The sequence below is a fragment of the Prionailurus viverrinus genome, chromosome B4 (genome assembly GCF_022837055.1).
Source record: "Prionailurus viverrinus isolate Anna chromosome B4, UM_Priviv_1.0, whole genome shotgun sequence".
Lineage (NCBI taxonomy): Eukaryota > Metazoa > Chordata > Mammalia > Carnivora > Felidae > Prionailurus > Prionailurus viverrinus.
The window spans coordinates 139462613-139487233 of NC_062567.1; the positions used below are offsets into that span (position 1 = coordinate 139462613).

Consider the following 24621-nt stretch of genomic DNA (forward strand, 5'->3'; position numbering starts at 1 on the left):
GTCCAAGTGGGCAGTGCAGGGAAGCCTGGGCCAGCCAAGAGGAAATGAGGCCAGTTGGGCCCGGAGGGGCTGTCGTGGGTGCCTTGGGGCCAGGATGGTCCGAGGGTAGCAAGTGGGGGACGGCTCTATCCTCGGCCTGCAGGGAGGCCGTGAGGGCAAAGGCTGCAGTTCTTGAGGCTGGTGGACGGCTTTGGTCAGACCTTGCTGACTGCCTGGGCCTCCAGAAAGCACCCCTCTGGGTGTTGGGATCTGAGGTGGTCCTGCCAGCAGAAAACAGTGGCTGTTCCTTCCATAGCTCCCAGGCCCCCGGACCCATGAGTGTTGTTTCTGCCTTAGAGAGTCAGTGGGAGAAGTGGTGGCCAGTGATTGTTACCAGTGTCGCGTCTAGACCAAGGGTGCACGCATTCCTCCCTCTGCACGTGAAGGGCTTGGGCCCAGGGTTGCTGTGCTCCGTTGCCCTGGGTTGTGAGTCTCTCAAGGGGACAGCCCCCCTCCTCCCCCAGCCGTGTGGCCTGGACTTCTGCTCTGTGTGGAGCATGGCAGAGTCCCACGGAGGCAGGGGTGCAGCTGCTGTTCCTGAGCAGATGCCTTTAGTACTTTACTCAGCCATTCCCTATCTTGCCCTGACAGATCTCCTGGTGGCTGGGTGCCTATAAGGGACATGGCCCCCTGTTGTCTGCCTGTGGAGTGTCGTTGGGGCCGTGTGTCCAGGTGGGGAATGGTTTCAGAAGTTTGGGTCCTGGTGCCAACTTCATGGAGGAGGGTGGGGAAGAAAGGGCCTCTGGCTTGACAAGTAGGGACGGGGTCCTATGCGCCCCTGGGGGAGGACGGTGAAGACTCTGGTTTGAGAACTGTGTGGATCCAGAAGCTGATCTGAAGCTGGGAAGGGGTTGGGGAGGTCTGGACTGGAGCTGGGATTTGAGAAGAGCAAATGTTTACTAGGTGTTTGATGTGTGCCGGGCCCTGTGTTGGGAGCTGGGTTGCGGAGGCCGGCTCTCTGCCTAGAGAGGAACAGGCACGCACAGCAGCTACAGCAGATATGCTGGCGCGCGGCTGTCATGATGTGAGTCCAGGGGGGCCCCCGGGGTTGCCCTGAAGGAGTTGGAGAGGAGCCGCGAAGGAAGCTGGGGGTCTGCTATGCGGTTGGTTAGCTGATGGGGCCGGGGGCCGGGCCTGCTGTTGCAGATCTCCGTGTGCTGGCATCTCGCATGCTCCTAGCAGCGTCTGGACGTGTGGCATAGTTTGAAGCACTTGTATAGATGAGAACTCACTTACTCATCCCGGCAGGTCTAAGAGGTGGAGGCTGTTGTTAGTTCATCTCGAGGAGGGCAGTGGGCTGCAGAGTCTGCTATAGCTGCCATGCTTCAGGGCCTCTGAGTGAGTGAACTCAAGTGTGTGCGCTGAGAGATAGGGGGGCTTTACTGGGGAGCGTGAGGCCGGTCAGGTGGCTGTGAGAGCAAGTGGAGGAACTTGCCAGTTTGCTGCAGCGTTGCAGGAGACTGGGTCGTATTGTCTCGATTCTTCAGGTCGTTTAGGGTTAGGGTGAAGGCCCAGGCAGAGCAGAGTGAGAGGTGGAGAGGGCTAGGGTGGGCTGAGAATCCCGAAATGGGAGAGTGTAAGGAGTGACCTGGAGAAGGAGTTGTAGGCCTCCGGACAATTGCAGGGCTCCTAGACCAGGGTGGCTCTGGGGTTTGTCACCTGGAAGAGTCAAAAGGGACCTAAGTAGATGGGATCCTTTCATGGGTAGGCAGAGGGAGAGAGGCCTGTGGGGTCTGCCAGCTGGCAAGGCGTGGGAGTGACCTCTGTCCTCATCTGAAGACCAGCCACCAGCTGCTCTGATCTGGGACCCAAGTGCTGAGTTCTGCCGGAGGCCAGAGGGCAGCTCAGGAATGGGAGTCTGCTTCTGACAGGCCCAGCTTTCTTTCCAAAAACAGATCTGTTTCTGAGACTGGAGATTGGGACAGAGAAGGACTTACAGGCCAAAAAGGGGCCACTGCTGGGGGCCAGGCTGATGCCCAGGGTCATCAGAGAGTGTACCTCCCAGGCACCTGTCTGGGGCAGAAGGGGTAAAAGGAACAGTTGCAGGCAGAGAGCTGAGAGCTGAGGTGAAGCCCTGTGTGCTCAGAGGGTCTGTAGGGCACCTGGACAGCTCTGGCCAGCTCCTCCCTCCCCTCCCCTTCCTCCTTCCCTCCTCTCCCTCCATCCCTCCTTCCCTGTCTTTCCAGTACTTGGGGGGTCATGCTGTGTGTTTTCACTTGAGCTGGCTTTTACATGTCTGATTAATAAAACTGGAAGATGAATTTTTGTTATGTAATTAGGATAATTTGTTTGACAAAATCTAAAAAATGGAGGTTAATGAACTGTGCAGTTTGAGGGGGTCCTTCTGCAGGCAGGTACCATGAACGTTCCAACATTTTCAAACGTTGGGTCAATGTGAAGAAGGGTGTGATGGAGGCAAGAAGGGGTCTGATGCTCCCCCTCCACCAGCAGTGATGAGACTTGGCCTGCTCTGGCCTTGGAAACGGCAGAATGGTGTGTGCAGCCACATTACAGAGGGTCTTAGGACAGGCAGTGTGTGGGAAGAGGAGAGAAGGGAGCAGATGAGCTACTGGGTGGGTTAGGGTTAGGGTGACAGGTTACAAGCCATCAGAACCTAGAGGACCCTTCGAGGTAAATTTTTCTGCTCTACAAGGAGAGGCTTCAAAGGGGTCTGTTGACTTACTGAGAATCATACTAGTGGCAGGATCCTGCAATTTGGACCAGTACTTTTCCTGACACCTGTGTCTTCTTATATTAACAGGAATTCTTTCTTTGTTCTATCCAGCTACTGTTCCATTCTTATATTCATTTATCCCTTGACTCACTATCCTTTCTTGCCATCCGTCTACTCTTCTATCAACCCACCCAGGCAACCCCTCCTTGCATCCATTCATCTACCCACCCACATACGCACCCACCCAACCATCTATCCATCTATCGATCAATACATCGATCAATCCACCAATCCAGCTATCCCCTCTCTGTCGACCCACCCTGCCCACCTATCCATCCATTTACTTATCCACTACCGTTTGTTCCATCCATTCTCCCCGCACCAGCCCATTCTCTTTTCTCTCCATCCACTTAAATATCTATTTACCTTTGATCTGATCTATCCTTCTGCTTCTCTCTTGTTCCATCTATCCATCCATGTACTTATTCAGCCAGTTGTCCACCCATCTATTCTTCCAGTTAGCATTTGCTTGGCCTGTTATATGCCAGCTGCTGTGCTAGGTGCTGGGATCACAGAAATAAATAAGAGGTGGTCCTTACCTATGAGGAGCTCACAATCAATTGTAGCTTCCCTCTCTGATCTCATTTCCTCTCTCTCTCTCACTCTCACTCTCACTCTCACTCTCACTCCCTCTGCTCCAGCTGTATGGCTGCTCACTGTCCCTTGAACACCCAAACCCAGCCCTGCCATGTGGGTTTTGCCCTGCGTGCCCCTGCTCCCTGGAAGCCCTTTGCCCACAGAGTCTTCAGGCTGCTCCCTAACGTTCTGTGCCTCCCAACTATCCTTTCCTGATGAGCCATCATGTGACCACCCTAGAATTGCAGACTTTCTCTGTACCCCCAGTTTGCTCCCTTCTCTCCTAACATTTGCCAGCAGTTGACATGTTATGCATGCACCTGTTTCCTGTCTCTCTGTTCTCTCTCTTCCAATAGATTGTAAACTCCACAGGGTAGAGGCTTTGTTCTGTTCCCTACTATATTCTCAGAGCCTAAAACAAACAGTGCTTGGTACACAGTTGGAGCTCAATAAATACTTGTTGAATGAATGAATTAATCTTGAGAAATTCTAGACTGGTAGGGAATGGGAGAGGAGCTGTGGATGAAACATGAGGTGGTGGTGGAGCCACATTGGGAGCCCTCCAGGGTCCTGGAGAGCTGGAAGCCAGGAGAGCAGGAATGGGGGCTAGAGTGTAAGAGAATCTTAACTTACAGGCAGCTGGAGAAGAAAGCCTGGAGCACAGGGGCTGTGGCTGCAGATGTGGACTGGGGTCTGCACGCTTGCAGGAAATCAGCAAGGCCACGGCCATGGGCGGAGTAGCAGGTGGACAGCCGGCTAGCCCTGCAACAGCTGTGAGGGACTTAGAGATCAAGAGTACAGATGGGGGCAGGAATCTGTGGGATGCAGTGACATCAGCCCCACACCTGGACCTCCTGTGCACTCAGAGGCAGGCTCTGGAGGAAGGGACCTGTGAGACTGAGCATCAGTGGGCTCTCATGAGAGTCTCAATGAGGACACAACGCCACCTCCATGCCAGTGCACGTTGCCTGCAGCATGACCCTTGCACGTGACCACAGTCATATGCACACACGCCTATATGAGCACGGCACTTACACGTGACTGCAAGTTACACACACACCTAGGCCTACACATGTACACAGCTTCTTTGCTCCTGGCTTTGGGGCTTGCTGACTCTTTCTGAAGATGGCCCGGCCTTGTCCCTGGCTGTGTGCAGCCACTCTGTAGAGAGATGGGCCAAAGCTCCTACCCTATTCTGGATCCTGACCCCTGGAAGCCAGGATTTCCAACATGGTCCCCTCAGCCTTCTTACCTTAGGACCTTTGGGCCCCTCACTTCCACGTGGGTACAACCAGGCCAGGGGTGTGTGTGTTGGCAGAGGCTGGTGACCAGCATGGTTGAGGGGCAGTTCAGGTCGGTTGGAGGATGTGGCCCTCCATCAGCTCCTGAAACTCCCCTCAGAAACCCGGGAAGACCGGACGAAGCGCCTTTTCCGTCACTACACAGTGGGCTCCTATGACAGTCTCACTTCACACAGGTACAGGTGGGGGCCGGTGGGCAGGTGGGCAAGGGTAGGCATGCATGCGGATGGGATATCAGGCGTGGAGGGGGGACCAGAGCTAGTTGAGGAGGCCTGTGGATGAGGGGGTCAGAGGAGGCGAGGTGGTCCCCAGCCCACCTCTGTCTTCTGCCTTCCTCCGTCAGCGCAAGGGTGACTTCTGGGGTGGGCCATGCCCGTGGGATCCTGTTTGGGGCATGTGTGGGGTCAGCCTGGCCAGCTGTACTCTCTGGCAGGGCTCTCCTCACCCCTCACTGCTTTCCTCCACCAGCGATTACGTCATTGACGACAAGGTGGCTGTCCTACAGAAACGGGACCATGAGGGCTTTGGTTTTGTGCTCCGGGGGGCCAAAGGTAAGGAAGGGTAGACAGCACCGAGAGTGGGTGTGGGGCTGGCTGCCAGACTGCCAGCATGTGTCTTGTCTCTGCTCCTCCTCTCTGCTCTCCTCCCTGCCTCACCCCTGCCCTATCCTCTGCCCCTGACTCCCCCACTGCCTCCCTCGCTGCTAGTTTGGCTCCCGTCCCCCTGCCTTGCTCCTCTGCTCTGACTCTGTATCCTTGGTTTGGAATATCTCAGTACGAGGCAATCCCTTCCCCCTGTTGATTTCCAAGATCTCTGCTGGAGCATGTCTAAGGGAGGCGAGTCCTTTCTGGTGGGGCCGAGGGGGGCAGTTTCTTCCCTGGGTGGCACTGCCTGCTGCCCCCCAGCCCCAGGACACCCTGACATGCTGCCTCAGTTGTCCTTTGTTCGGCGTGCGGAGCCACTTGTGGGAGGTTGCTATGTGGCAGCTGCCTCCACCTGGACCACGCAGGTGAAGCACCTTCCTAACTGCCCTCCCCCATTCCCAACCCCTCCCCCCCCCCCCCCCCCCCCCGCAGCAGAGACCCCCATCGAGGAGTTTACACCCACGCCGGCCTTCCCTGCGCTCCAGTATCTTGAGTCGGTGGATGTGGAGGGTGTGGCCTGGAGGGCCGGGCTGCGCACAGGAGACTTCCTCATCGAGGTGAGGCTTGTCCTTACCTGTGCAGCCAGGTGGGGTGCTGACCTCTGAGCCCCAAGGAGGACACACTTGGAACACCCCCACCACCCACCTGTCTGTCCCAGGTGAACGGGGTGAACGTGGTGAAGGTCGGGCACAAGCAGGTGGTGGCTCTGATCCGCCAGGGCGGGAACCGCCTCGTCATGAAGGTTGTGTCTGTGACGAGGAAGCCAGAAGAAGACGGGGCTCGGCGCAGAGGTGAGGGGCCGGGCTTCAGGCCTCTGTGCTCAGACCTTCCCCTCTGGCTCCTGACCTGAGACCTTTGACCCCAGGCTCACTTTCCTCTGCCCACGCCCTGACCCCAGACTGTGGAGGTCAGATGCCTAAACCTAGGTGAAATACCCACGTTCATGGCCTGGGTGGCTTCCCAATCCCTGATGTTAGCCCACCAACCCTGGCCCCCAGCCTCTGACCTCTGACCCCTGACCCCAGGGTGCCCCTCCTCAGATCCCCACCCCCTCCTTCCCGGCGTCCCCCCAGCCCCTGGCGTGGAAGAGCCCTCCTCCCGACACTGCCAGCAGCTGCCTGGAGGCCGGGGTTGCCATAGCAACTGTGAGGTTGACGCTGCCGCCGCTTTATTGTCGGAGGGAAGGGGGAGGCGGCACCTGAGGGAAGAGGAAAAGCGTCTTCTCCCCGCGACGTCGCGGCACAGCCTGGGCCCAGGAGGCTTTGCCAGCTTGGGCCGGCCCAGCCCAGATCCTGGCTCTGCTGCCCACACCCTGGTCCCCCGAGGGGCAGCGGCCTCCAGGGCCTGGGGTGGGGGGGCCCTGGAGCAGCAGGAGCCCAGCCTGCCGGGAGACCCCTCCCAGCCCCCACCTCATGGCTCTGGTGCCCCCTTGCTCAGCCCTCGGAGCCTACAGGGTGGGCATTCAGGTGGGAGCTGGCCAGCACCGTGACCCCCATTGGGGCCCTTGACCACCTACCTCCTGAGGCCCCAACTACCCCGGCCCCGCTGGGCCCTCAGCAACCCCCTGAGCTCCCAGCGCCATGAAGAAGTTTGCATCCAGCCGCAGCCTGAACAAGATCCTGGCGCAGTGCGACTCATCCTCACGGGAGTACGAGGAGATCCAGGCGGTGGAGCGCAAGTGGCACCTGCACCTGGCCACGCCGCGCTGCCTGCTGCTGGACAGGAGGTCCAAGGCCTCCCTCTTCTTTGCAGCCCCGCCGCCCCCCAAGAGGGCTCCCAGCACCACGCTGACCCTGCGCTCCAAGTCCATGACGGCTGAACTTGAGGAACTTGGTGAGCAGTGGGGGGTGGACAGCAGGCAGACAGTCCAGGGTGGGAGGCCAGGCAGAGTGAGCTGGGGCCAAAGCCAGGTAGAGACAGGGGAGCGGAAGGACAGACGGACGGATGTATGAATAGGTCAAAGATAAATGGGTGGGTGCTGGAGTGGTGGGGAGGGGTACAGCACATGGATGGCATGAGGGCTGGATATAGACAGTGGGCCAACCGGGACTGATAGGGTGCAGGGCCTGGCCTCCCAGTGTGTTTGCATGCATGTGCACCTGCTGCCTCTGGCTCTGTGTACTTCCAGTCTGACTTCTCTCCGTTTCATCCAGGCGAGGGAAGAGCAGAAGTTAGGGGACCTAGGCTCTGCCGTGGCTCTGCTGACACTAGCTCTCTGATCTTTGTGCTTATTTTGCCCTCCTAACACCTGTTCACTCATCAGTTAAGCATGGGTTACAGCAAGCTGCTGACCTCATAGGGCTGTGTGAACATCACTAGTATGATGGTGGGACAGGCCCTCATAAGCTGCAAAAGGCAGATAAGAGTATGTCAGGGCTTTGGTATGGCGTGTTGTGAGCACGATCCTGGGATGACCCCCAATAGCTTCGTTGTAGGGCATGTCTTGAAATATGTGACTGTTAATAGCCTCAGCATAGGCATGTCCAGATATACATGATTGTGTCCTGACATATGTGGCAGTTAATAATGGGCATATCCCAATATACATGACCCAGTTCTAGTCCCAGACTTTTCTATGGCTCTAGCCATAGAAGGAATGCTGACTCTGGTCCTAGGCTGAGTTCTGAGATAGTCCTGTCTACAGGAAAGGCCCTGATCCTGGTTCTAGACTGATCCCCAACCTTGGCTTCAGGCTTTGTTCATTCCCAGCTATAGAAGGAACACTTACCTGTCTCTGAAAATTGTTCCTGATCTTATAAATAGAGTGACCCCTGACCTTGTCCTGGCCACAGGTTGAGCTACCCCCTCCTTTCAGGCAGACACTCTTGACTGCAGTGTCATTTAGTGTGGACTTCAGCCACCAAGATAGGTCAGGCTGACATGGTCATACTTTTCTTCCCCATAAGTATTCTGAAGAAAGTAAAAGCCAAAAGGATATAGCCAACTCAAGACAAAGGAAATTTCCCAGACCTCAAGAATGGAAAGAGAAGTCAGTTAAGTGAGAGGAAGCTGATGATGCTTCCATAGTCCATGAGGGCTTGGGACAGTGTTATAGACCCTAATGGCAGGGGCTAGGGTTCTGTTGCTCCCACAAAGCCAAGAGATGAGGCTGTGGACCCATGAGAAGTGGGAAAACTAGAAGCAAGCCCAGGAACCAGCATTAGCATCAGAAGAACTAGAAATCAAAGAATATGAAAGAGGCAAAATAAGGTGTTTAAATACAAAGTTTAAGGAAACTAACAACTCATAAGGAACAGGACAGTACAAACAAAAACAAAAACAAAAACAAAAACAAAAAAACAAAAAAAAAAAAACCAAAAAGAAAAAACCCAAAAACCAAAAACCAAAAGATGAATAAACAGATTTTAAAAGATCCCTAAAGAACTGTTATGGAAACAAAAGGTATAGTCACTGAGATTAAAAAATCCATGACTGGGATAAACAGTGTACTAGATTCAGCTGAAGAAAGAAACAGTGAATTAGAAGATAATTCTGAGGAAATTATCCCAAGTGCAGCACAGAAAGATAGGGATATGGAAAATATCCCTAGAGATAAGAGATGATGAACAAATGAGAAAATCCCAGTCTAATGAGAGTCCCAGAGGGAAAGATTAAAATGGGGAAGAGGCAATATTTAAAGAGTACATGGCTAAGAATATTCAGAAATTGAATAAGGACATGAAATTCCATTTTGAAGAAGTATAAACCCCAAGCAAGGAAATAACAAATCTACATCTAGAGCTGTCATAGTAAAACTTCACAACACCATAGACAAGAAAAATCTTAAATACCAGAGAAAGGAGCTGGATGACATAGAAAGGAACAATGGTTAGACTGACAGCAGACTTCTCATCAGCAATAGTAGATGCTAGAAGACAATGGAACAATAACTAAAGTCTTGAATTAAAATGCCTTTCCACCTAGAATTCTGTCCCCAACTAAACCCACTCATTGAAGAGTGAGGCAGAGAAGCTGGCAGACTTTTGGCCCCAGGGTCACAAAGGTCCAAGACTAGTTATGGGGGAGCTGATCTGTCATACTGATTGAGAATGGAAACTGATTGACAAACCAGTACCCGTAGGTACCTGGGTCCAGCTGGACTCCAGACCAAAGCTTTGGTGGGTGGGTCCCAGGAGTCTCCTTCCAGAGGCTGTCACATAGCCATGATGAACTGCATGTTCAGAAGGGACCCTCCTAGTTCTGCATGAAGAGGTGCATAGGCAGCCTGAGATCTGTAATCCAGGGGCCAGGGGACTGAGCTCTGCGGAAACAGAAGAATTGCCTTCTGCTTTATGGGATGCTTCTGTCTAAAGAAGCTCCTTCCTCTCTGCTGTGATCCGGGGCCCTCCTGCTGCTGTGTGACAGGGTCGTTCCGTACACCCTTGTCTTTCAGAGGTGTTCTCTCTTGCTGCCTCAGGTCAGCATTGTTTCCACCATTTTTTTCCTGAGCAGAGTCTGGGTAGGACAAAGGGTAGCACAGAGGGTAGCTGGGTAGGACAGCTTAGCACAGAGCCTCCATGCACACTGCTGAGTGAGGGCGGGCTCACAGCTTATGTTGAAGCTGGACCTAGACTCTATGTAGCTCCATTCAGAGAGGGAGAAGCTACTCCTGCCTCCAGAGGACAGCTGTCGGGGGAAACCAGACTGCTTGCTTACTTTCTGTAGGTTTGAGGAGGCCAGGCCAGCATCAGGGTTTCCCTGGGTACCTAAGGGGTCATCCCATGATTCAGTGTTTGTGCTTTTATAAGATAGAAATAAGACCTGTAGGCTCATTGGCAGCATAAACATGTCAGTTCTCTGTCACACTGTTAAGAACTGATAGAACCTGTTAGGATGCTGTGGTCTATTGAGAAGATGGCCTGAACACCTGGGAAGAAAGGAAAGTGTGAGGCCGCAGAAAAAGCAGGTGGCAAGGGTGGAGACTCACGCCCATATGGCTCCTTGCTCCTTGGTGGGTATGGGGGAGAAGCAAGGTCATGCAGGAGGGAGAGGAGGTAAAGAGCATACTGTGGGGGATGGTAGTGGCAGTGTCCAGAAAATGAAGGCCCGAGGTGACTGGCGGAAATGGGGTTGAGAGGAAGAGGTTGGGGTAGAAGCCCTCCTCCCAAAGCAGGTGGTGGGAGGAGACGGAAGGGTGGGGCACTCCCAGTGCCCTTCCGCATGGTCAGTGGTCACCACATGTCCGTCTGCCTGAACCAATAATGAGCCGGCTGCACAGAGCAGTGGAGACTCAGGCCAGGGAGGGCCTTGGTGGGTCTAAACCTCTCCTATTTCTCTGCCTTCCTGTGAGAAATCTGGGGCTTTTGGGTCCCTTTTTCTCTCGTGATGGGAATGCTAGAGCAGGTGCCGTGCTTGAGTATGATATCTGATTAGCCGTGGTCTGGCAAACACATTGACCTGCTCTTTGATACTGTACGGAATACTCAAGGGTGACCACTGCAACTGTTAGTGGCCTCTGAACTTTTTTTTTTTGGGTGGGGGTTGCCTTTTTTCTGAACAAACATTTGATTGAACTGAGTATGATTAAGTTGTGTGTGGACATCTCCACACGTGTGTGCATGCCTGTGTGTGCATAAGTGCAATTATGCATATGTGTGAGTGGAGGTGCATGGATGTGTATGTGTGTGTGCATGTGCATGTGTATGCATACACACAAGCATGTATACCTGCTTGTGGTTGTTTCCACCTTGAGTTTCAAGCTGGGTACCAACTTGGCATTTGGGCACATTTGCCACTTGGGGTCTGATAGGGAGGGTTAGGCCAGGGTTGTACAGGATCTGGGAGGTCCCGGTTGTTGGAAGGGGTGGGAGTTGGAAGAGGGCCCAGATGCCGATGGATGAAGCCTGCCTCTTACCCCTGTGCTCTGTTTCTTGATTGCAAGCCTCCATTCGGAGAAGGAAAGGGGGTGAGTCATCTGCTGTGTCCCCATGCCCCCAGCTTTGTTTGACCCTGTCCAGGGAAGTGCTGATGTGTGAAGAGGCTCCATGTCAAGTCAGGGTGCTCTGGAAGCCTGGGCTGTACCTTCCTGTCGGCCTTCTCCCTGGGGATCTGGTGGGGGTGCAGTAGAGGGAGCTGGGGAAGGATGGGTGGGGGGGTCCAGGGGTGTGGCTCTGTGGGGGTGTGACAGTGAGGCACAGCCATGGGCTTTGGGGGCTCAGGTGAGTGTGGGGGCAGCCTAGTGAGGCAGAGCTGGGAAAGCCTCCCAGTGGAGGCCACACCATTTGCCATGTTCTGGAGCTGGGTAGGGGGAAGGTTCAGAGGGCTCAGCTGTGGGTCTCCTCAGGGAGCATGGTAACTGGGCCAGTGTGGGCAAGAGTGTTGGGTGCTCAGCTCTGGCCCTTTTGCTTCTTTCTGCCTGTTTTCTGGGGGCTCCTTGTGCCTGGTGTGTGGGTCCCATTTCTGTGCTGATCTGTTGTGGGGTCTAGTGCGGTGCTGATAGTCCCTTCAGAACAGGAGTCTAGGCCCCACAGCATTGGGGAGGGAGCTTGGAGCTCCTCTGGCCAACATAGCCCAGGCTGTTGACTTCACCACCCCTGCTCCTCCCATCAGGCCTCACCTGTTTGAGGCTCCTTCCTATATGTTCTGTGTGTCCAGCCTGGCTGCAAAGAATGTAGCTTCCATGGTGGGGGGGACAGAGTCTGAGGTCCAGCATCTGGTGAGATCTCAGGGCCTGGCCTCTGCCAGTCTTCTCCATCTCTCGAAGTGGACGGGAGACTCTTTCTGCTGAATAGGAGTCAGAGCCAGAGGGAAGCCTGAGGTGGCTTTGTGGCCCCAGGCATGTGCGTTTGCCCATTTGTCCGTGTGCCTGGTGCCCACCCATCCCTCACTCTGGGATCCACAGGGCCTTCCCTGTGCTGGGGGTACACCAACACCATCTGTCTGGGCCTAGGCTCTCCAGCATGGCCTGTGGTCCGGCCCTCAGAGCTCTCCTCTTGACCCTTGCCCTAATCTCAGGTGAAGTGCTTTCCTTGGTGTCTTTTCAGGTATTAAAACTGGGTGTCCCCTAGGGACGCCTTTCTTCACTCTATGAGGCAGACACAAGCTATTTCTGGAATATTTTGGTTCTGTCTTAAGATCATTAGCGGAGCTCCCAGGGTGCTATGCTGTGGCCTGTGCACTTCTTCCAGTTGTAGGGGAGGTGACGGGTGATTCCTCACCCCTGGGGCCCATCATACCTGCTTGGGTTCTGGCTGTTTAAACAGCTGCACATCGAGCTGTGTCGCCAGCACATGTGGAATCTTGATAACCGGTGGGTGTGAGGCTGATGGGAATGTGCGGTTCCCAGTGCCCCAGACCTGGTTCCTAGAGGGCTTCATTTTCTTTTTTGAGTATCTAAAATAATTTAAGAATATATTTTCTAATAACGGTGGGGATTGGTGTCAACCTCACCAGCTGTTAGTTCGGAGAATTCTTGATTCTTTCTCTTTTGGAAATAATTCTTGCCTGGCCCCAGCACCATCACCTTACCTCCAGCAGTATTTGCTTTGCTAACTTCATGTGCACTCTGCTTCTGGTCTCTGGGATTGAGCTCTTCTGGAGCTAGAGGTGCAGCTTCTAAACCCGCAGCTCGGGTGAGCACATGCTCACTTTTCACTTCACTCATGTCTTTATGTCTGAGCTTCCCGGAAAATGTGGTTGTTAAGTCTGACCCCTAACTTATTGAATCTATGATCTGGGGCGCTCAGATCTCTCAGAAATTCAGTTTCTTTTTGGGTAAAGTGAGGGCGGTATCAGTATCTTCTTTGTGTGGTTGTGGGGAATGAGAGGAGAAGGCTCATCAGAAGCTCTTTTCACTGAAAATCACCAAGGACTGAACGCAGGGCGGTGATGATGGTTTCAGCTTCCAAAGGGGAATTATTTGCTTCATTACAAAAACAAAGAAGAAGATCCCTCTAACGAGCCCTTCCTGGTGTGCACCTGGGCCCAGGTACCAGTGGCGCTGGGAGCTACACCCAGGACCGGTAAGCTAGTCTGTAGAGGGAGCATGCTCTGGTGCGTTGTAACATTTGCTGAACTCCTGTGTTACTCAGGGCCCAGGCTGGACACTCAGGGCAGGCAGGGGATGGTACTGGCTCCTTCCTCCTGAGAGCTCACGGGCTCTCTGGGGAGAGAAGGCGCACCGTGTGTGTTCAGTGCTTCCCCTGAGCCAGGCAGGGCAGCACTTGTCATGTGTAGACACGGACAGTAGGTGCAGACAGTAGACACTGAAGCAGCCACCATTTTTGGGTTGTTTTATCAGATGAGGAAACTGAGTCACAGAGAGGTTAAGTCAGGACAGAGGTGGTACGCGATGTGGGTCTGGTCCGGGTTGGGTGCCGGCCAGCTCTGACTTCTTTCTCCGTGGCAGTTGCCGAGTGGGTTGCAGAGGCAGAGCCAGGAGGTGCTGGTGGGAGGTGTTGGGGCTGACTGTGTCCTCTGACAACAGGCACTTGGAGAGCGAAAGCCCGGGCGTGACCAGACACATGGCCCTCTAGGGTGGCACGGGCCCTGAGGGCTTGGGGATTCAGAGCCTGAGTGACGAGTGGGGCGAGGTCAGTGTGGCAGCCATGTGGGCACGGGAGCTGCCCCCAACTCCTGCTGCAGCCCACATCCGGCCCTGAGTGGACCACAGATGCCAGTTCTCAGACACATGCGTTTAACAGAATTTCCAGGTCATGTTGATAATCAGAAACACCACTTTAAAAAGTACTAAACAGCTTTAATAAAAACAAGCAAACAAAGCTTTTCTTTATGATGGATTTGAAAAGAATGCTGCCTGAGGCCTCCTGGTGCCTTTCTCCCTTCTAGGGCCTCGTTCACACATCAGCTCCCCACCCCTCCCACCCCCCATCTTCCTTACCCTCCTCTCAAGGGGCCCGTGGAAGCCCCTTCAGCACCATCAGCACCTCCCACCCAGGGTGGGGCTGCTTTTCCAGGAAGGGAGGTTCTTCGGCCTGCTCATCTGCCTGGAGCCATATTTTTAGGTCCCTAGCCTGGGACTGTGAGTTCTGTTTTCAGGCAGTGTCCCCTGTTCATTCGTTTGTAGCTTATTCACACCTTCCATGGGCACCTGCTGCACACCAGGGTCTGTCCTAGGGCTGAGGTCCACCAGAGGCAGCTTAGCTTTTGGTGCAGCAGCTACAGACAGATGAGTAGTGCCAGGAGTTGAGGAGAAAAGGGACAGGGCCAAGGGCAACAAATTCAGGAAGACTCGAAACTCCAAACAGCGCTGTCCCTGTCCTGGTCCTCTCCCGAATGGTCAGTCAGGCTTTTCCTGGAGTGGGCTCCGAAGGGTGACCTGGACCACCCTCGGAGGACAGAGTGGCCAGGCGGGAGTGGGACTCAGATGGGATGCATGTTACTCGGCTTCTGGCCCCCGGCCTCAGGTCTGGAAGAAGGGACATCAGGCGGGCAGGGCCCAGTGGCTCCGTTAACATCAGGAGGACTCAGCATGGGGTGCACGAGGGTGGAGCAGGTTCAGGGTCCAGGTGGTTGAGATGGTGCCTCCCTTGGCTGTGCAGAGAAGCTGGATGAGATCCTGGCAGCCGCCACGGAGCCCACGCTGAGGCCAGACATCGCGGACGCTGACTCCAGAGCTGCCACTGTCAAACAGCGGCCCACGAGTCGGAGGATCACACCTGCTGAGATCAGTGTAAGCCACCCCAGCAGCTGGGGGGGGGGGGGTGGGGGCATGGGGAGGGGAGAAGGCAGGGAGGGGCGCGGGGGTCAGAGCTCCATGTCCCCTACTGTGCGTTTGTGCATTTTTCTGGGGTGGGAAGTCCGTCATTTGGACCCTCCTCTCCAGGGGTGAGGGTGAAGGACCCCATGGCTTCTCCTCACACACGTGGGGAAATCTTGTCCTCCCAGAATGGCCACAGTTTAACAAATGCTGAGTGCTCACTCTTGGCCCTGGGTCCCAGTGCCTCCTGCATAGCCACACCCAGGACCACCTAGAGCACCCCAGCCCTGTTGAGGGTACAGTGCAGTGTCTCTGCACCCCGCCCCCCGACTCCTCTCACTTGGCATCTTCTGGGCTACTCCCCCAGCCTTGTCCATGTCAACCCTACCCAATACTCTATGCCCAGGCCCCCACTGGCTATGCCCCTGCTCTCTGGAGTCTCTGCGCCTGGGTCTGAGTCTTGGGTCAGGCCCCACTGGTGCCAGCACCATTGTGATTAGTGTGTGGGGTGTTTGATCTCAGGCTTAGAAGGATGGCTGGGGCTGGATGGAGAACTGGGACCCCCAGTGCCCTAGAGCCTCCTTCTAACCCCCCAACTCCAACAGTCTTTATTTGAGCGCCAGGGCCTTCCAGGCCCAGAGAAGCTGCCCGGCTCCCTGCGGAAGGGGATTCCACGGACCAAGTCTGTAGGTACGGCTGGGCTGGGGGTTGCATGGGGCTGGGGTGGATGTGGGGCTGGAGGACCCTGTCTCTCCCAGCCCTCCAGTTGGGGTTTTAAGGTTTCCTTAAGGTTTCCTCTGAGAACCCCATCTCCCTGGTCATAGCCCAGGAATCTCATTTGTTTGTGGACATATGTGGGATCCGTCCTTTCCCCAAATCCAGACAAACTGCCAATAGAGACCCTTGAGGCTTCCTCACTCCATCCACCACTTCCTGTCCATTGTGTCCCCATCCCTGCTCTGGTCCACTATTGCCCCCCCATCCGCTCCTCCCCGTCCAGTCTGTGCCCCTCCATCCGCTCTTCCCCGTCCAGTCTGTGGCCCCCATGCGCTCCTCCCCGTCCAGTCTGCGCCCCCGACATTCCTCCCCGTCCAGTCTGTGCCCCTCCATCCGCTCTTCCCCGTCCAGTCTGTGCCCCCCCATCTGCTCCTCCCTGTCCAGTCTGTGCCCCCCCACACTCCTCCCCGTCCAGTCTGTGGCCCCCATGCGCTCCTCCCCGTCCAGTCTGCGCCCCCCACACTCCTCCCCGTCCAGTCTGCGCCACCCCATCTGCTCCTCCCCGTCCAGTCTGTGCCCCCCACACTCTTCCCCATCCAGTCTGTGACCCCCATATGCTCCTCGCCATCCAGTCTGTGCCCCCCCACCCGCTCCTCCCCGTCCAGTCTGCGCCCCCCACACTCCTCCCCGTCCAGTCTGTGCCCCCCCATCTGCTCCTCCCCGTCCAGTCTGCGCCCCCCACCAGGTATTGCTCTGTATCTCTCTTTTCCTTCACAGCCAGTCTTCTCCAGAAGTCACTTGCAGTTGCTGTCTCTGTCCTCATCTGCTCCTCAGCTTGGGGCAGCGTAGCTCTGTCCACACCTAAAACTGACTTTGCTGCCACCAGGGTCACCAGTGGTTTGCAGGGCATTCCTTCCAGCAGACACATGACCAGCCCTTCTCTTGTTGACCTCAACTGGCATTTGATTTTTCTGCTCACCTCCCCAGAGCTTTAGGACATTTCCTGGTTCTTTCCTCTGTTCTCAGGCTGTACCTGTTCAGGACAAGATGTAAACCTAAGAAAGACCTCCACACCAAATGTGGGTCCTCTTAAGGCTGTGTCCTTAGCCTCTGTGACTTCTGTACCTGTCTCTTTGGGGCCTCATCATGCCTCACACTCGCTGTCACGCCTCTCATGTAGCCATCTCTCTCGACCCCAGACTGGGGCATCTCACAAGCTCCACTCACTGCCCTTCCTTCTAGACATGTAGTCCCCTCTCACCTGCCCACTTCTCCATCCATTCCTTCACAGACCTGCCCACTTGTCCATCCATCGGTCTGCATACACTGCAGCTCCCCCATCATCTGTTCATCATCAGAGTAAACACCACAGTGTTTATGCACACTGGTTCGTTTCATACTTACAGTAACCCTGTTGAGGTAATACTATTAGTACCTCTGTATTACAGGTAAGGAAACTAAGGTAAAGAGGTAAAGTGACTTGCCCAAGGTCTTACCTTGTCTTCTGGTAAGACATCATGCCAGCCATCTGCCCAGACCTGCCCAAAGGGGGCTTTCTGCAGAGCAGATACCACCCCATATCCCTCCAGTTCCCCCGTGGTGGGCTCTTCATTGCCTTGGGGCCTTGGGGACCAGTCTCAGCCTTCTCCTACTTCATCTGGGGGCATTTGTCTCCATTTCCTTCTTACCCGGGTGTACCAACACTCGCTATTCTGCACCCGGCCTCAGTCTGCCTGGATGGCCTGTCGCTCAGCCCAGCCCAGTCCCAGGACTGACCACCACAGGTCCAGATCTCAGTGCCTTCCCTGCAGGATGTGAGCCTCTTGGTGGGTATTCCTCCTGGACCCTCCTGTGCTCATTCTGTGAGTGAGCGAGAGGGGTTCATCTTCAGGCTCCTTGCCCTGGCCTGCTGCCCATCACCAACGTGAGTGTTGGTCAAGGTGTCAGATTCCCAGAGTCCCCCACCCACCCTTGTCCTGGGCACATGATTCAGTCCTGGAAACCTCAGCGTCCTGGTCCATAAACTTGAGTCCCATCTAGTACTTGCCTCCAAGTCTACGATGTGGCTCACCCAGTGGGCTGTACTCAGAGGCTGAGTACAGGCATCAACCACTGATACTGTTCCTAGATGCAGGTCCTGAATCTTGAGGCTGGAACACAGTGTTTGAGAAATGTTTGCTACTCTTCATTGGACAGAGGTCCCCACCCCACCTTGGGTGGTATCAGAACAGATTCCCCACTTCATCCCAGGCAAGTGACTTATCTTCACCCTAAGTTAGAATTTGGCATGCCAAATCTCCTGCGTCTTCTAGGAGCACAAGCTTTTCCCCATGTAGTTTGTCTCATAAGATAAGTTGTGCAGCGGGGAGGAGGCCCCAAAAGAACCTGGCACAAATCTTGTGTCCAGCCATGGGGGTGGAAGGCAGACCTAAAAATGATGATGATGATGATGATCTCGGCCTCCTTCCTGGGATGCTTCTAGGTGCTCAGCCCCATGCTGTAGGCTTTAAATGGCTCCAGCTGTGGCAGCCCCACAACAGGGGCCAGCATTTCGCTTGAGATTAGGAAACTGACCTGCTAAGAGATTAAGTAATGTCAGACAGTAACTTCCAATGCTAGACTTCAAGCCACACGAAAGCCCACCTTTGCTGCGCCTGGGGTGAAGAGCTGTCATGCAGGACAAGATGTAGATCGTGCAGTGTGGGAGGCCTGGGGAGACCACCTTGGCTAAAGGAGGAGGTGGCTGGGAACAGGCAATCTGCATTGTAGTGAGTTCGTAAAAATGCGAGCAAGTATAGAGTGAAGCCAAGTGTAGATTCCCAAGGCACTCCACCAGAGACCTGTGCGTATCAACATGGAGGAAACATTCATCCACTGTCCTCCGGTTGGGCCGTCGAACACTTGCAGCCTAACTGAACATGCATACGGTACTGTGCCCACAAGGACACTTGGGAGATCTTGCCAGGCTCTAGCCAGGCAGCAGGACAATGAGGGCCCTGAGCATCCCAGTCCTGCTCTTGCACAGACCCTAACTCGGGCAGCAGAGCGGGTTTCATTTTAAGCCTGTGTTGCCCATGAGAGAATTGAGATTCAGGGGGGCCCAGGGCCCGGCCTGGGGCCACACAGCCCATAGGGAGTACAACTGACACATGGGTCAGGTGCTTAGTCTACAATTCCACTTTAGCTCTTCCTCCTTCCCTTCCACCCTCCCTCACTGAAGTTCAGCCATTGAGGTTATAGCAGTGACCGGGCCGTGCGTCCGGTCCAGTCCACTTGGGTCTCTGGGATGGAGCCTCTCAGGGCTTGTCTTTTCACAAACACCTTCTTACCTGGGCGCCAGCCTTCTTTCTGCCAGATGCGTGGCTCAGCTGGCCACAGTCCTGCTGCCCCTCTGACTACAGTCCGTGCATCACTCCTACTCTGGGAGAGTGTCCCTCTAATTTCTGACCATCTCTCTTCTTCCCGTCTCTGGTTGCCACCAGGGAACTCCCGGTGACACCTGCTTGTTCCATTGCTGCAATGTGGCCTCGCTCAGTCTTGAATGGAAGCCATGCACCAGCCGCCCCTACCTCTTCTGTGCAGTTGTCTTCACCACTCCGCGTGGGGGGATGTGTAGGGGCTGCCCCGATTCTCCCTGAGTGTCTTCTTTGGGCCCTCTCAGTGTGATGGGGCTTGGGTAGGTCTTGGCCCGAACCCAAGACTTTGGGTCCTTTCACAGTCTGTTGGTGGGGCCCTCCTCTGCCTTATATCTGAAAGAATATCTCTCCCCAAGTCTTTCTAAGAGCCCCCTCCCTCCAACTCAACACTGGGCTTGGGGTGCAGAGCTGGCATCCAGGGAGGAGCCCAGACTAGGGGCCTCACTCAGATCTCCTGCTCTGGGCTGCCCTGTCCCCTTTTTCTCTCAGACCCCAGCCTCCGTGCCCTTCTTGACCCCGTCCTCCCCGGCTGGGTATCGCTTCCCGCCAATTTCTAAGGGGGTGGCTTCGCAGTCCTCGCATCTGGGGCCATGGCTGCCCTCAGGTGGAGTCAGGGCAGGGCTGGCCCCTGTACAGGGCCGGCGCCGGGGTCTCACCAGGGCCCTTCTGTCCGCAGGGGAGGATGAAAAGCTGGCGTCCCTGCTGGAGGGGCGCTTTCCGCGCAGCACGTCCATGCAAGATACGGTGCGTGAGGGCCGTGGCATCCCGCCCCCGCCGCAGACCGCACCGCCGCCCCCACCCGCTCCCTACTACTTCGACTCCGGGCCGCCCCCCGCCTTCTCACCGCCACCCCCTCCGGGCCGCGCCTACGACACAGTGCGCTCCAGCTTCAAGCCCGGCCTGGAGGCGCGCCTGGGCGCTGGGGCCGCGGGCCTGTACGATTCCGGCGCGCCCCTGGGTCCGCTGCCCTACCCGGAGCGGCAGAAGCGTGCGCGCTCCATGATCATCCTTCAGGACTCGGCGCCGGAGGCGGGCGACACCCCCCGGCCTCCTCCGGCGGCCACCCCACCGGAGCGTCCAAAGCGGCGGCCGCGGCCGCCGGGCCCCGACAGTCCCTACGCCAACCTGGGCGCTTTCAGCGCCAGCATCTTCGCGCCGTCCAAGCCTCAGCGCCGCAAGAGCCCGCTGGTGAAGCAGCTGCAGGTGGAAGACGCTCAGGAGCGCGCAGCCCTGGCAGTGGGCAGCCCTGGCCCGGGTGGCGGCAGCTTCGCCCGGGAGCCCTCCCCGACGCACCGTGGGCCTCGGCCAAGCGGCCTTGACTACGGCCCCGGGGAAAGCCCCGGCCTCGCGTTCGGGGGCCCAGGCCCGGGCAAGGACCGGCGGCTGGAGGAGCGGCGCCGCTCAACCGTGTTCCTGTCGGTGGGAGCCATCGAGGGCAGCACACCTAGCACAGACCTGCCCTCCCTGCAGCCCTCCCGCTCCATCGATGAGCGCCTGCTGGGGGCTGGCGCCGCCACCACCACCACCGGCCGAGACCTGCTCCTGCCCTCCCCCGTCTCTGCTCTGAAGCCATTGGTCAGCGGCCCGAGCCTTGGGCCTTCAGGCTCCACCTTCATCCACCCACTCACCGGCAAACCCCTGGACCCCAGCTCGCCCCTGGCCCTCGCCCTGGCCGCTCGAGAACGTGCTCTGGCCTCCCAGGCGCCCTCCCGGTCCCCCACGCCTGTGCACAGCCCTGACGCTGACCGCCCTGGGCCTCTGTTCGTGGATGTACAGGCCCGCGACTCTGAGCGAGGGGCGCTGGCCTCCCCAGCCTTCTCCCCAAGAAGCCCCGCCTGGGTTCCTGTGCCTGCTCGGAGGGAGCCGGAGAAAGCACCCCGGGAGGAGCGCAAGTCGCCAGAGGACAAGAAGTCCATGATCCTCAGCGTCCTGGACACATCCCTGCAGCGGCCGGCCGGCCTCATCGTCGTGCACGCCACCAGCAATGGGCAGGAGCCCAGCGGGCTGGGGGCTGAAGAGGAGCGCCCGGGCACCCCGGAGCTGGCCCCCGCCCCCGCACAGTCAGCAGTGGTGGCAGAGCCCCTGGCGAGCCCCCGGGCCCAGCCCCCTGGCAGCACAGCTCCGACAGATCCCGGGCCGGGCCAGGGCAGCTCCGAGGAGGAGCCAGAGCTGGTGTTCGCCGTGAACTTGCCGCCCGCCCAGCTGTCCTCCAGCGATGAGGAGACCAGGGAGGAGCTGGCCCGCATTGGGCTGGTGCCGCCTCCCGAAGAGTTTGCCAACGGGGTCCTGCTGGCCACCCCACTTCCTGGCCCAGGTCCCTCACCCACCGTGGTGCCAGGCCCGGCCTCAGGGAAGCCGAGCAGCGAGCCGCCTCCTGCCCCTGAGTCTGCAGCTGACTCAGGGGTGGAGGAGGCTGACACGCGCAGCTCCAGCGACCCCCACCTGGAGACCACAAGCACTATCTCCACGGTGTCCAGCATGTCCACCCTGAGCTCGGAGAGTGGGGAGCTCACCGACACCCACACCTCCTTCGCCGATGGACACACTTTTCTACTCGAGAAGCCACCAGTGCCTCCCAAGCCCAAGCTCAAGTCCCCGCTGGGGAAGGGGCCGGTGACCTTCAGGGACCCGCTGCTGAAGCAGTCCTCGGACAGTGAGCTCATGGCCCAGCAGCATGCCGCCTCTGCCGGGCTGGCCTCCGCTGCCGGACCTGCTCGCCCTCGCTACCTCTTCCAGAGAAGGTCCAAGCTGTGGGGGGACCCCGTGGAGAGCCGGGGACTCCCAGGGCCTGAAGATGACAAACCAACTGTGATCAGTGAGCTCAGCTCTCGCCTGCAGCAGCTCAACAAAGACACACGCTCCTTGGGGGAAGAGCCGGTTGGTGGCCTGGGCGGCCTGCTGGACCCTGCCAAGAAGTCGCCCATCGCGGCAGCTCGGTGAGCAGGGCAGTGTGGGGAGGGTCCTGTCCCGTGTCCATGGCCCCCCCCCCCTGTGTTTTTCCTCTTGTCTGTCCACCATCGGAGGTTTCCTCCGTTCCCCTCCCCAGTCCATTCTATCCCACCCCTTACCTGTCCGTGGCATGCCTCTCTGTCCACTTGTGTCCTTTGTCTGCCCTTGCTTTGTCTGTGTGAGACAAGTCTCATTCAGGGATCTGAAATCTTGGGGCCGCTGTTCTCTCCATCCTGTTGGTGCTAGGAGTGGGGGCTGGGCACCCATCAGAGACCCAGCGGGGCCGAGCACCTCCACAGCCCTCCTGGAGACGCCCTGCCTCGGGGGGTTCTCGTGGGCTCTCACTCTTTTGCTCCCGACCAAAGCTGCCTCTCCTGTTACGGGTTGTTCTGTGCTCCGTCCTGGAGTTGCAACCCGCTCCCCTCCCCCCACTGTTCAGCTTCGCTGTGAGCCTGTGGGCCCCCAACCCCATCCTCCCTGTGGCCACATGGCTGGTGCCACCTTTCCTGTAGCTGCCTCCTGCCTTGCTTCCTTTTGAGGCTTAGAGTACACAGACTCCTTTTCCTTTTGGGACGCACCAGCAGCTCCCTGTGTTCTGCCCCAGAAAAATTTGTCTCTCTGCTCTGCCTCAGAGCCCCTTAAACACAGACTGCAGTGCATTCTCAAAGTGCATTAAGAAGCCATTCTTAGGGGGAAGTCACAGCATCCCTCCATACTCCATCTGCCCTCTCGCCTTCTCCGTACCTTCCCTGTTCCTCTGTCTGTCTGCTCGTCCCACCTCTTGCCCAGGGTGAGGACTTGAAGGGGCCACGTTGTGCCCTGGAAATGGGGGTGGAGGTTGCTGAGCAAGGGGCTGGGGTGCTGCTCTGGTAGAGCTGCCAGAGCCCCTGGGCTGGTCCCTTGGATATTTCCTTGAGGACCCCCTTCCCAAGGCTTTGCTCCTGAAGGGGTCCCCCTTGGGCCTGTGGGCTCCATGGATGTTGGTGGGAGAGCTGGTTCCTGCCCACTGGTGCTGATCTGAGGCAGCTCTGGTAACCCCCTGGCTGGCCCTTGCCTGCCCTTTTCAAGCTGCCTTTGCCTTCTGTACCCCTTTAGGCCCTCCTCCCTCTTCTGGCTTTGTCGGGGGGGGGGGTGTGAGGTGCCACTGCCTGGCCTCCTTCTTGCTCCCTGAAGACAGCCTATTGGGCCCTTTCCTGTCAGCCTTGGAGGGCACAGCTCACAAAGTGAGGGATTCGGGCTTATTCACAGGGGCTTGTCTGATTTACCTTCTTCCAGTTAAGGGTTCAAAAGATATGTGGGGGCTTGGGAAGCTCACGGTGCCTCCCCTAAGTGGTCCAGGAATATTGCCCTTCAGCTCCTGTCATGTCAGGGGCTCGCTTTGGGGCCCCCTCCCCTTTTGGCCTCTTCCAACTCCCAGCTGAATGTGAAAGCCCTCTTTCCAGCAGGGCAATGCCAAAGGTACCCTGAGAGTGGGCGTTATGGGCATGGCCAGGGTATCCATTTGGGATGAGTAGCCCAGGTCCTGGGCCTCTGCAGGACCTAACCCCTGGGGACGGGGGGTTCCCTGACCCACCCTCGACCAGCCCCTATCTTCATCTCTGCTTCTCCTCCCTTGCCAGTCCCTCTGTTCTCTATGTCCTTTGGTCCCAGTGAAAATTAAAGCCATTTAAAGTGGGAAGCACAGTTCCTGATACAGTGCAGGCCCTCAATAAACGTTTGCTCAACAGACGAAAGAACTAAGCTAAATGCAAGCACTGTCTTTTGTGACCTGTAATCTAGGGAGGGGGCTTAGGATAAATATCACTGAAGGACAGACACATGATTCAGATGCACTGGTTGTTGGACCCCATGATCAGGCTCAGGCGAGCCTGGGTCTTGTCATTTGCTCTGCTGGCTCCCATGGGGTGGCCGGGCACCCTGAGCATTTCTCCTCTGTCAGGGTAAAGGTCTCTTGTCCCATGGCTCTGGGTTGTGCCAGGACCCTGTGTTTGTGTTCTGATTTGGACATGGGATGGGGCAGGGCAAGACCCACAGGTGCCAGCTTTGCACCCCACCTACCCCACAGGTGCACTGGAAAGGGAGCCTCTTTGACTTGGCACTTCTTGCAAAAGTCCAGCCTCTGATTGGCTTCACATGGGTCCCCTGCTTTCCCCTGGATGAATCAGCAGGGTCAGGGATGCTGTAAGGCCTCCATTGGCCAGGCCTGAGTCCTGTGCTCTCCTGGGAGCTGGGGCACGGGGCCAGCCCACCTAGCAAACAGGTGCTGAGAGTGAGGGAGGGTGGGTCTCCAGAGGAAAATCAGCTGCTGTTACGGGGGTCCAGATGCTGGAAAACCTAAAACAACACAAGTCCCTTGTGACATGTTCTCACCAATGTCGGCAGTTTGCTTCATTCCCTGGCATCAGCTTGGGGTCAGAGGGCCCTGGATATCAACTCTTGGCTAGTTGCACCTGAGCTCTGTAGTCTTGGACGAGCCACTGTGAACTTCAGTCCCTCCCCTGTGAGATGGTGACGGTGACACCCTGAAGCACCAAGCTCAGGGCTGCAGCACGGTGGGTTCTCATGAAGTGGGCACTCAGCCAGGTCC

The 24621-nt window shown here is 56.8% G+C and overlaps 1 protein-coding gene across 5 annotated transcripts in view; it reads left to right on the forward strand.

Annotated features, from left to right (window-relative positions):
• SHANK3 (SH3 and multiple ankyrin repeat domains 3) overlaps nucleotides 1–24621 on the forward strand; it is a 51575-nt gene that overhangs the window by 19065 nt on the left and 7889 nt on the right. For 4 of the 5 annotated variants that reach the window (XM_047865336.1, XM_047865335.1, XM_047865338.1 and 1 more), the window contains exons 14-21: nucleotides 4751–4826; nucleotides 5119–5201; nucleotides 5727–5851; nucleotides 5953–6085; nucleotides 7047–7127; nucleotides 14795–14925; nucleotides 15558–15642; nucleotides 19762–22021. In XM_047865336.1, the coding sequence (XP_047721292.1) occupies nucleotides 4751–4826; nucleotides 5119–5201; nucleotides 5727–5851; nucleotides 5953–6085; nucleotides 7047–7127; nucleotides 14795–14925; nucleotides 15558–15642; nucleotides 19762–22021 (2974 nt within the window). The remainder of the gene's footprint in view (nucleotides 1–4750; nucleotides 4827–5118; nucleotides 5202–5726; nucleotides 5852–5952; nucleotides 6086–7046; nucleotides 7128–14794; nucleotides 14926–15557; nucleotides 15643–19761; nucleotides 22022–24621) is intronic. The other variant, XM_047865337.1, reaches the window with a different exon arrangement.